The sequence below is a fragment of the Paramisgurnus dabryanus genome, chromosome 17 (assembly GCF_030506205.2).
Source record: "Paramisgurnus dabryanus chromosome 17, PD_genome_1.1, whole genome shotgun sequence".
NCBI classification, from domain to species: domain Eukaryota; kingdom Metazoa; phylum Chordata; class Actinopteri; order Cypriniformes; family Cobitidae; genus Paramisgurnus; species Paramisgurnus dabryanus.
This window is the reverse complement of record NC_133353.1, coordinates 23394965-23407617: the sequence shown is the minus strand read 5'-3', so window position 1 is coordinate 23407617 and position 12653 is coordinate 23394965. Positions and strand designations below refer to the sequence as shown.

The following is a 12653-nucleotide window of genomic DNA, read 5'->3' as shown; positions in this document are numbered from 1 at the left end:
CACTTTAAATATTTCTAAGTTTCACCCTTTGTTTACATAATTGAAGGTGCCGCCTCAGACCGCCGTTTTGTTGGATTGTCCCGTTAGAGGGGGAGACCGGTGTTGGGTTGGAAAAAAAGCATTTTCTCGGGATGAAACGTTTTATAACATTTTATTGAGACGAAACACGTTTATATTTTATATGTAAGTATACACCAGTCGCGATGAAACTAGTAAAACAGACTCTTTCATTTTTCAAAAAAGGATTTTTGATTCTCCCGTGTAAAGTCCTTATAAGTGAATGGTACGATCCACCCCCTACTAGTACTGTTTTTCTTACAGCGGATGGAAGCATTAAGTTAAACGCTCTTCTTTAAGCAAAATGTGTTCGCGAGTAAAACCTTTGATAGTCAAAACTCTGCCGGATGTACGAGTTTACTGACTCTTTTCTTTTCAGAAAAGTCCAACGGATATCGGGACCGGATAAATGTGTGAAATGGCAGTTAGGATCGTCCTTTGAAGTGTTTCTCTTTTGTGACTGGATTCATGATCGTGTAATTCATAGTAAGGGGCGCTGTGTTGTTTGAAAAGCCTCATGTTTTCACCGGGTCAAGAGGAGCACTGTGCGCCTACCAAAGAGCCTGTAAAGTACGGCGAATTAGTGGTTCTGGGGTGAGTACATACGCACTGGTATTTTGCCTCATGTCTATCTAATATTACGACCTTAGTTAGTTTAACTTACTTAATAGCTCATTCCACGTTGCCTGATATATGATGTGGCCGTAAATACTGTACTTTCACAATAGGGTTGTTCAGAAATTCACAGCCATCTTTCTGCGTTGTTGTTTAGATGCCAAATACGTTTTTAGAGAGTACGGAAATAGTTTGTTTACACACTTGATATTGGTGTGCGTGCGCGAGACCTCCCAGTTCTTAAAATTCACGCGCTCACGTTACTGCACAAATGAAACACGTGCGCTCAAGCGAGTGCACTGGGCGAGTTTACGTGAGGAGAATCGTTTGGCAAAAACCCTCTTGAAATGATTGCAATATGTTAGATTGGTAATTGTGAAACAGATGATGACGTATGGACGACAATGAGTGCGAATGCATTAATCACAAACCGCAATGTTGGATTGGCAGTTTGTTAATGTTTTGTTCTTGACGAGAATCTTATTTCCTGCTCGTTTATCATCTCCACGGGAATCATAACGAGATGAAGGGCGGTGGAGGAATTCGGAAGCAGCCCGCTAAAGTTATTTGCCCCCCTCCTTTTCTGTGACTGAGCAAAGAGGCTGTTCCTCTTTTACAATGCCCCCTTCTCGCCCTGCTGGCTTTTAAATCAAAAAATGTTCAGTGATCTGGAGCATTGCGTCTAAATCCTGCTCTTGGATCTGCAATGCACATTGTGAACATTTAGAAGATTATTCTAGCTCATTTATACTCAATAATGGAGCCTCCATGTGCTAATGTCTATGTGGCAGATAAAGGAGACATCCTAAAATGTTAATTTCTGGCCATGTCTGGGATTGAGTGGTACTGATTTCTGCATATTTTTTACCACAAATTCTAAAGAAAAAATATATTTTACTTAAAGAAATTGGTCATTGGATTAGGATGTTTTGATATCTGGCCCTTAATTCTCAATGCAGTTCTCATTCTGTAACGCGTCCATATATTTTACTATACTATACTGTGTTACTGTAAGTAATAGCTGTAACTCTACATTAAACACCATCCTGTTATTTTTATTTCAGTAAGATTTAGCAGTATAAATGTGGTTTGCTTTTATTAATACCTGGATGTCATTTCATTATTTTTATGTATTTATGAATTCTAGTCAATTATAATCTTTGCAAATCTTGACATAGTTTGTGTGTAATGAATGTAAACTTTGCATTGTAAGGCTGTTTGAGACAGATGGGCCTGTTGTATCCTGTGTGATTCTGCTTGATTTGCAAGATCCTGGTATCACAGTACCATCTCTTTACTGGCCTGATTCACCAGGGTTGCCTGGCATTGCCCGCTGGCACACACAGAAGTGAGGCTGGTGCTGAAAGAGGGTATTATTGATCTGGGCACAGGCAGATCTGTGCTTCTCGTCCTCCACTCTCTGTTCATTGTTCTCATTAGACTGACTGAGCTTTTTGATAAGGCTTTGTGGGACACTACAAGCGTCAAATGTACCTTTTGTGTTATTCCTTAGTGACTTATCTCTGTAGGGAGATGGATCTTGGTAACTCTAAAATGTCTGCTTGCTCACTTAGGCAATGTTTAAATAAGTTTTTTTTAAACACATTACTTTTGCTACGGTTACACTTGTCATGCACTACTCTGCAATTTTTAACCCTTGTAAATGGAGACTTGTGAAAGTTGCAGACCCTGTTTTAATTGAAAACTTTGCGGTTGAGCTATTGTACAGACATAGCTAAAGTCTTATGTTAATGAAGGTGTGAGTGCCCACATTTTCTCCCTATTGGGTGTTTTGTATCATTGCACATCCTTCCCTGATTTGTCAAGCCCCCTATGACCATTGCGCTACCGAAACATCAACCAGCTGCAATGATCGTGTAAATGGCTTCAACGATTTGTAATGGAGCTTTTTCCCTAAATATTGCACTTAGTGCACCCAACTATGGTCACAGATTATAAGGCATGTTGCGATAGTCTGTGTAACCGGTGATACACCAATTAGATCACTTGCCCACCGTGGCACCGTCTTCCACCGGCGTTTAGATTTTTATTTAGTTTCGTTGGAGAGAGCAGACCCTAAAAACTAAGTGTGTCTTCTACCTGAATTCATTGCGAGCTGAAGCGCGTCACAATTCAAAAGTGAAAGTAAATATGCGCACAGCTGCATTCGCATTTATATGCCCCTCCCACCCGATGATACCGGTATCACCAGGGTTTGTCACATGCTGTCAACCGGTGCGAAAATTTTGTCAGCGCAACATCCCTAACACATACTTATAGATCTATAGTGTTATAAGAACTCTGTTTTCAGCTACTTGCTGCAGAGAGCTCTGTCTGCATCCATCACATCCATCATAAACTCGCACCGGGGGCTCGGTTATGAAATTCAATACAAATGGCTGAAAGGTTAAAATAGTTATAACACTGTGGCTACCTAGATGCACAAGTAGGCCTGTCACGATAACAAATTTTGCTAGGCGATAAATTGCCTCAGAATTTATCGCGATAGACGATAACATTGCTGCTCCGGGACCATTATAATAATGCAGATACACCTTTTCAAAGATCTAGAAACTTTTATTTCTAAACAATAAGTAATACTGGAACTGGAAGACATTTTAAATAACCACAAGAAATGAACAAAATAACAGGATGATTGCGTTTTAGGTGCATATGCATGTTTGTCGTGTTGCCACTTTTAAGTGCTACGTTTTTACCACAAATGCGACATAACGGCTCATTCAGGTTTAGTGGTTCACCTCGGTCATTAGGTTTAAATCCAAAGTACTCCCACACTGCAGCTGTAGCGTTTGGTTTTGAAACTTGGCTGTTTACACTTGGTATTAAGATGTGTTTTTGATCAGATCACAAGTGGACGAGAGAGACATATCACATTTACACCTGGTATTTAAATCCGTCTCTTTTGTCCACTTTCGACCGCTTCTGTGCTGAATACTGTGAGGGGTGGTCTGTCGAGACGGTGGGCGAGTCTCTCCACTGTCATTTGAACGCCAGCGGGAGTAATTATGAGTTTATATGGACGCAAACTAATATTATATCCACTGCTTGTTTAGCAAGTAAACATGCTGCACAGTATTTTCTACATGTATATGTTAGAGCTTTCTCTGAATTTTCAGCGCAATTGATGAAATAAGATCGCGCAACTTTCACACGCTTGCAAAATGAAACTGCGGAGATCACCCGCTTTAGTTTATCAATGAAAGGCTAAAAATAGCACTGTTCACCTTGTGTCAGAAAAGTCAGAAAAGACGTAAAACATTGTGATCCGATCGATAAAAACGCATGTTAATGACAAGTGTAAACAGCCTCTAGTAAATCCATCTTTTTCTCCAACTCTCGTCTTAACTAGTGTTTTCTCCTGCTACACTTCTCACGCGGCTCTCATCCTCCTCAGTACTCCTACTGTGATAGGCTACGCCAGGAGTCCCCCCTCCCCACACAGATCATGCGACTGACAAATGACTGACGAGGGTTCACTCCTTGTCACTCGTTGCACGGAGCGGTCATCCAGTCTCTTTGGTAGAGAGAAAGAGACAAGGAAAACAAACAAGCATGCAAATGTGAATTATCGCGGCCTAAAAAAATGATCGAGCTCATTTTATTTACCGTGCGATTAATCGATTTATCGTTTATCGCGACAGGCCTATGCACAAGAGGCAAGCTTATTTACATTTAAATGTGCATTCCCAGTGTGTGTGAAAATCATGTTTAATGTGTTTACAGTTGTGTATAGTGTGGATGGAGATCTTTTCTGAAATGGCCTTCTAGATAAGGATAGTTTTCATTTTAAAATGCCAACTTTTCTAGTGTAAACAGGGCCTTAGATGACTCTACAAAAAACTTCTTTCAAGCTTTGACCCCTGAGAGTAAAAATCCACATTAGGATTATGAATACACTTTAGGATTTCCTCATTCTTCTTAAAGGCTAAGTTAAAGTGATTAATGTGGTAAATTGATCACTTCTGTTTTTAGGACAAAAGATTATTGTTAGCTAGTTAGAGCTTCGCTCTTCAAATGGATGACATACAAATTTACTCCCAAAGCCTAATTTATTGGCTGCATAGGATCTATGCCTTAGCTAAACTGTAGGCTATGATTAGCTCTGCGTAGTTTAATGTGCACCTCGCCAAAAATTTAACAATGCATCTGTTCTATGCAAGCGCAGAGTGGTCCGCTAGAACCCCTCCCGTCAGGTAAAAAAATCTGCATCGCATTTCTTGACCGTTTCCGCGTGTGACTGTAAAAGCAAACATGGGCCAAGTTGAGGAGTGAATGTGAATGCTGCCTAATAGTGGTCTGCATGTGTAATTGCATGTCGATAAGGACTATGACACAGAAGTATGAACGAAACTACGGTGTAGTATTATTGGCCCTTAAAACATTCTACCTGATACTATTGCAGTGTTTCCTCTAGGATTTTTCCAGCTGTGGCGGCAGGGGGTGCCCATGATGATTATAAATGCACATTTTTTTAAATGTAGAATATAGGCTACAGTAAACTAACGTGTATTTGTATAATTTTCATGCTGTCATTTACTTTTCCTTATATTTATAGCATATTGGTTTTCTATGTTTGATCTAAACTGTATTTTCTTAAAAAAATACGTTTTATAGCTTCGTACGGATCTTTCATTGTAGTTTTAATGTAGTGTGCAAGTTCGTGCTCCTGTTTAGCGTTACAGTTTCCTGTTGCAAAGTCACGCACATTCCTGTTTGATAATCCGCACAGCTGTGATTGACAAAACACCCGACCAGTTATCCGACATCAGCAGCACCTGGCCCGTTTGACATAAAGACCCCGACCCAGTCACACCGCAAATCTCGCAGTTAAATAGAAACCTTTAAGGGTCTTCAGTAGGGATGCTTCGATCGATCGGCCGCAGATCGGTATCTGCCGATAACGGCATTAAATGACTCGATCGGTCCTCGTTAAATTTGCCGATCTCGTGAACCGATCTTTCTGTTTACTTTTGTCTGTCTTGATATGGCTTCTCAATGCGGCTGCACGTAGAGACCATTTTTACGCAGTGACAGCATTTTTATAACCCGTGGCTGATGAGCGACGTGTAGATTTGTATTTCTCTCTTTGCCTTTACAGAGATATGTGTATTTTCTATGAGGACGCGGTCCGGTCCTAACATCGCGACCCGTCTTCACATCCCCATCAAACAGCGTATACAATACATATCTATCGCGGACAATTGCATCCTCATGTCAAAAGTTTATTATTTGCATGCGTTTTAAAGTTTTGAGCGTTTAAACTTTAATTTTCCTCACAGCTGCTCTCTACTGCATACACCCGCCGCGCACACACACAGCAGCCTGTCATCAGTGCACGTGAACAGAGCGATCTCTGTCAAGTCTTAAAGCTACAGTAACCTAATTCATCTCTCAATAAAATCACTCTCTGCTCTTCACTAATGAACTGTTGTACTTCATACGAATGCATGTATATTTAATTCATACAGTAAAGACTGTTAACTGTTTTTTTTTCATTAGTTTTTACAGACATAAGCCTTTTTAAAGGCATATTATATTTCTCTTTGCAGAAGAAACAATTGTTGTGCTAATTTATTTGATTCTCTATTAAAACAATAATAAACCTAATTACTGCAAGTAATATAACAAAGGCAACATCTGTGGTTTTACTTTATCTAGAAAAAATGTTAAAAGTTACAGTCATCAAAGAGCTTGCATATCAGCTTGAAAAATCGTTATCGGCATTGGTATCGGCCGATCACGAAGACAACAAATCGGTGATCGGTATCGGCCTGCAAAAATCCTGATCGGAGCATCCCTAGTCTTCAGACAGATCTTAACACAAATAAGCACAGAGCCATTTAAAAACTGCTACCTATCGTAATCTAGTCGAATTTTGGTCTTGGATATTAGACCCGCAGTTTACTCTTGCTTGAGTCCCGACCTGCGTCTAACGCAAATGACACGTTAATATTATTACACCCGTTAAATCAAATATTATGCGTTTCACCTGCGTTCACCCCGACCCTGCTGTCTGAAACAGATGAAAGAGTCTCACCGTCTGCCTCAAGTTTTTTTATTACAAACGTCCTTCACTTCCCACGGAAGACTATTAATGTCTTGCAGTCCCATATGAGTAGTATTCAGTATTTAGCCTTTTTTTTTGGACAAATATCTTCTCATTTAATGTGAAACTTTGTGAGTGTCGATCTGAAGAACGGAAGATTGACAGCTGAGCGCTTAGCAGCGCGCTGCGCTTAGTCTATATTCTGAATAACTAATGGCCTGATAACTTGATAATATGAGTACAGTGATTCCAAATGAATGTCCAAAAAACTCGTAATATGTTAAATCGAAAGTTTAATCATGTCCAGTGTTTCCCACAGGATTTTGAGGAGACTGTGGTGGTGATGACGTCACCCGCTTATTAGCATATATGTGACGTCATCATGTTGTGTTTGAGTTTGATCTAGTGTTGGCACCTGAAATATGTTTCACTTCTACTCTTTGATCTGTATCTGTATTTGATCTGTATTATATATCAAATTATATTTTAAGCCGAATTAAGCTGTTTTAAATGGTGAAATAAAAATGTAAATGGGAATCATGAAAATTCTATTTGTGGGGGCCAGTGTTGATTCTGTGGTGGGCCACCACAAATAAATCAATTGTATGGGAAACACTGATGTCTTTTCTCGCAGCCCTGCGCTGCATCGGTGTGCGCAGGTGAACATCATACGCGTGATGACCTTGCACCTTAAATTACCCTACATTTATTGTCATACAGATAAAAGTAAAACAACATTCGAAACTGTAAATGTTGTATTTTTAATTTGTGTAAACTCACAATAAGGAGAAAACCTTGTGCTTATTTAAAATCATTAAAAACATATGACGTGCTTTCTGCTGCTTTGGTTTTCTGGTCACAAAAAAGAACAGAAACTCAAATACTTTTTTATTCGTTTTGTCAATTTGATAATTATTTAAGTGTAACATATTTCGTGTAGGCTTATTTATTTTATTATTATTTTCCAAAACAGAGAGCATATCATCATCTGTTGATTTAAATCTATTTGTGAATGAAACTAAACCCATGGGGGAAATTATTATATTTATTTATAATTGAGTGAACAACGCGAATCCAGAAAGAAATGTATCTATTTTTAAAGACAGCCAGTCTGGCAGGACTCTTTATTTTGCGAGCCGCCGCCGTGGGTTTTGTCTAGAAGGGATACAGCATATGCCGAAAAGTTTAGGATTAGATTTGGAGGTAGGATTATTAGGATGAAAACAGCGGCTCTGGCTAAATGAGATACAAATACATCCTACAATCGTGTGAAATGTTGTGTTTAGAGTTGGGTTTGGGTGAAGGATTATGATAAAACAGTGCTCATACGGCAAGATTTCGTTTGCTGTATCCCTTCTATCCACAACCGCAGGCATGGCGGGGATGTTTTAGGCGTGGCGGGCCGCCACGGTAGAATGTATATAGCGGAAACACTGCTATTGTGTATCGGCGATATTGTCCATAGTGATATCACATTAACACTACATGCAAATACAGAAAAATGGAAAATGAAGAGTTTTACTTGTTTGGGATTATTGTTGTCTTTTTTTTAAGCATGTCCAGGATGTACAGGATGTTGAAGCTCTTGTAAGTGCTGACATCATGCACACAGTAGGCAGCTGATTCTAGATCAGCAATTTACTCTGAATCCTTGTTTACATGAATGCTATATTAAAACTCATGGGAATGTTCTAGGGTACCAAGAAATTCTGCGGGAAGTCATTATGGATAGAACACAAACCTGGCAACGCATCAGGTTAACATTGAAACCGTTGTTTAAATTCATGGATACAAATAAATATCTGTTGACAGTATTTAGTCTGAAGTCTGTTTAATGACCTTAATATTTATTAAATGTGACTTGACTAACATAAGCGTTTATTTTATGACCTACAGCTGTCCTCTGTGAATCAGTGACAGAATTACAAGAATTTTATTTAAATTTCATTATATACTTTAATAAGTTTAATAAGTTTGCGTGCTAGATGGGATCAGCCCAAACTATCTGCATGCTGTTATGTAAATCATGTTGCTCATCACCGAGAAATTGTGGCCAATTTGAAGATTCCTTTCAGAATTAAATTCAAATATACTGCAGGAAGATCACTTGGATCATGAATTTTGATTTACTGTTCACACCAGAAGCAATCCAATACACATTAACACTTCTCTTGACTTGAAATTAAACCAACTAAAACGCAGTGTAAAATTTGCATATAAAGGCATATGCTTTGGGGAAGTGTTGCTCTGGTAATATTTTATATAAATTCACGGATTTTATCAAAATATCATTTTTACTCAAAAGTTTGGACTCTTTTAAACTTGACATGTCTTGAAGCCAGTTCTCGTGGCAATATGCACAAAACAGCATGAGACGTGACAACAACGTTTGTCTAAATATACTTTGCTGTACTGACACCGCTTCAAAGGGAATGAATTTAAAGACTCGACTTTACTGAGAGCGAGTGTAAACTGATAGCAGACGCACATCAAGCTGTTTACATGCAAATAAAGCACAGCTGATTAAAAATATTAAAACTAGTATTTAAAAAAAAATGTAGACAAACTTGTCTCCCTCTCTAGTTTGTTATGAGAACTCTTAAAGATTTAAATGTTTTTTGCCTTTTGACAATGTTTTAAAATGTGGAATACATGAAGTAAAATGCTTTTGAAAGTCTTGTTAAATATAAACTGTTGTCCATAGTGTGATGAGTTTAAGATATTTTTTGTTCGTTTGTATTGTATTATAATGACACCATTATAGCAATAACAAGTAAGGGAAACAAGATTGACATAAGCATGTTTTTTTTTTAACAAATTAATTGATTTGAACTTCTTAAATGCCAAAATGTTACTTTAGTATATAACATTTCTCTTTGTTTTTTTTAACAGGTACAATGGTTCACTCCCCAATGGAGACAGAGGACGGAGGAAAAGCCGGTTTGCCCTTTATAAGAGAACCAAAGCTAATGGTGTCAAACCCAGCACTGTACACATCCTCAACACACCACAAGCCAGCAAGGTAGTCGAACTTCAGAAGAAGGGAAAACTAGATTTCCCATTTAATATACATGTATATGGCAAATCTAATTTTCTCTTAGTTTTACCACTCCTCTGTGGTTCAATCTTGACTTTCTAAAGCGGTCTTTTTGATTTTGTGGATTTAGTTTTGTTGAAGCATCAGTTGAGTCACCTGTCTTATCTATGATTTCATACTTTACCAACACATTTTGCTAGAGGTTGGATTCCCATTTGTCTGAAGTTGTCTTCTACAGCAGGGATATCAGAATCCTGTTTTATTATTAAACCATAGTGTTCCCATGCATGTGCACTCTTCATTTAAGGACGGCTTCCCAGACAGGGCTTATCCTAGTCCCAGACTAAAATGCATGTTTGAGCTGCCTTATTTTAAAAACATATTGCCCTGACATATCTTAACATATATCAGTGCTATTGTTTTGTCTCAAGATGCACACCATTATTGTTTTTTTTTGTAAGGTATGTTTGTAAAATGACTTAAATATCCTAATATAACTAAGGCCTAGTGCTAGCTTAACCTAAACCTTGTCCTGAGTGCTAAATTTTGGTATCCTTAAATCGTTCTTTATTTTTCTTAAATTAACTGTTTAAAGGGATAGTTCGGCCAAAAATGATATTAAACCCATGATTTACTCACCCCCAAGCTGTCCGAGTTGCATATGTCCATCGTTTTTCAGACAAACACATTTTCGGATATTTTAGAAAATGTTTAAGATCTTTCAGTTGATTAAATGTAATGTTACGGGGTCCACCCATAGTCCACGACCTTCAAGTCCAAAAAACGTGCATCCATCCTTCACAAATTAAATCCAAACGGCTCCAGGATGATAAACAAATGTCTTCTGAGGGTAATCCGCGCGGTGTTGTTGTAGAACTATCCTTATTTAAAACTTTATTAATTAAAATAAATACCTTCCGGTAGTGCTGCCATCTTAGACTCCTCTGTATTCAGGAGAGAGTATTAGCGTAGTGTACGCACTTTTCTTAGTGACGTATGACAAATTCTGAGGGCGGGGGCACAGAGCAGCAGCAGAGTAGCCTCCTTAGGCTGCGTAAGTTCTCATCCTGAATGCGGACGCGACTAAGATGGCGGCGCTACCGGAAGGTATTTATTTTCATTAATAAAGTTTTAAATATGGATAGTTCTACAACACCACCGCGCGGATTACCCTCAGAAGACCTTTGTTTATCATCCTGGAGCCGTTTGGATTTAATTTGTAAAACGATGGACGCACTTTTTTGGACTTGAAGGTCGTGGACTATGGGTGGACCCCATAACATTACATTTAATCAACTGAAAGATCTAAAACATTTTCTAAAATATCCGAAAATGTGTTTGTCTGAAAAACGATGGACATATGCAACTCTGACAGCTTGGGGGTGAGTAAATCATGGGTTTAATATCATTTTTGGCCGAACTATCCCTTTAATGCAAGTTTCATTATATCTTTCACTGTGTCACTTTCACAGTCAGAGACTCACACAAACTGTTAACAACTGGTAGTAAAGGTAATGTCCTTTGATGCGTTAATGTGTAACTATCAGATTATAAAGGATAACCTCTTTTTGAAGTACAATTCCCTGACTCAAACTTCTGTAGGGAGCTGAAAAATAGCCATTAGACTGATTTTTTACTTGATTTATTGTTTATTAATTAATTAACCAATTATGGTTTGCGTTAATAATGATTAAGGATAATTATTTTACTAGAGATTCAGTAGGGACAGAAAACACTGGAGCAGGATTTGGCAAAAGTATCTAATTTAAACCAGTCAAAATTTAAAATTTTTGTATTTAGAAGAACAAATTTGCTTGTTTTCATTTGCCCTGCTGTAAAACATTTAGTTGATGTAATAGTAGTAATTTACTCCACTGGCAACGATAGCAAATCTCTGCCAGCTTTTGAGATATTCTTGAGAAAATAGATGGTAGTAAAGAACATGACTTGTGGGAATGAGTCATAAGTTTTACTGTTACTCAGAACGGCCACTGCCAATAAACAAACCGCACTGATGCTGGTCTATTCATGTGTTTGTGAAATTTATGAAGCTGCATCCTCAACAATCTTCCATCTGACATTTCACACCGTGTCCTAACCAGATGTGACATTAAGGGCTCATTATAGTTGTGCTTAGGTCCTACGGCGTACTCACGATGAAGTAGGCTACGCGTCTGTTTTCATATATCCTTCTGCGGCGCCGTCCGTGTTGACGTGCAGACTGCTGGTAGGCAGTGTCCACGTGTGTAACCCACAGTAGCAGCGCAACTGCCAATGAAGTAGCTTGGCCAGAAAACCCACAAATGAAGAAGCAGCAGCAGCTTGTTGTGAATGATTTGAGAAGACTGAGTAGTGATGGAGGTAAATAAACAGGGACTTTTGTTGACTCAACTTGACCCATCTTTGTTCTCACCGTCGCACGCGGAAATGCCAATAAAGGAATGCGACGCAGATATTTTTGACCTGACTAGAGGAGGGTTCTAGTGAACCAATTACAGTGCTTTTAGTCCACATAGAACAGATGCGTTGCTAAAATTTTGGCGGTGCGTGTCAGGCTATGCAGAGCTACTTACAGCCTATGCATAGCATGCGGTGCAGTGTTTCCCACATGATTTTTTGATACTGTGGCGCTGATGACGTCACACACACTCATTAGCATATTTGTGACGTCACCACGTCGTGTTTGCGGTTGGTCTAGTGTGAGTCCATGATGTTTGAAAGCCAATGTTGATATTTGAAATCACCTAAACAAACACGCCCCTACCCCAATAGAATCTGGACCTTCTGTTGATAGACCCGCCCCACACATACGCAACCCGGCATTTGATTTGATTGGCTATAAGTGTGTTTTGGTAGTCGGCCCGTCTCCTTTTCCAA

At 38.8% G+C, this 12653-nt stretch overlaps 1 protein-coding gene across 1 annotated transcript in view; it reads left to right on the top strand.

Moving 5' to 3' along the window:
• Nucleotides 1–314: 314 nt before the first annotated feature.
• The window catches only part of peli2 (pellino E3 ubiquitin protein ligase family member 2), a 32286-nt gene continuing 19947 nt past the window's right edge, over nt 315–12653 (top strand). The window contains exons 1-2 of the mRNA XM_065288604.1: nt 315–651; nt 9632–9761. Of these exons, the coding sequence (XP_065144676.1) occupies nt 575–651; nt 9632–9761 (207 nt within the window). The 5' untranslated portion in view covers nt 315–574. The remainder of the gene's footprint in view (nt 652–9631; nt 9762–12653) is intronic.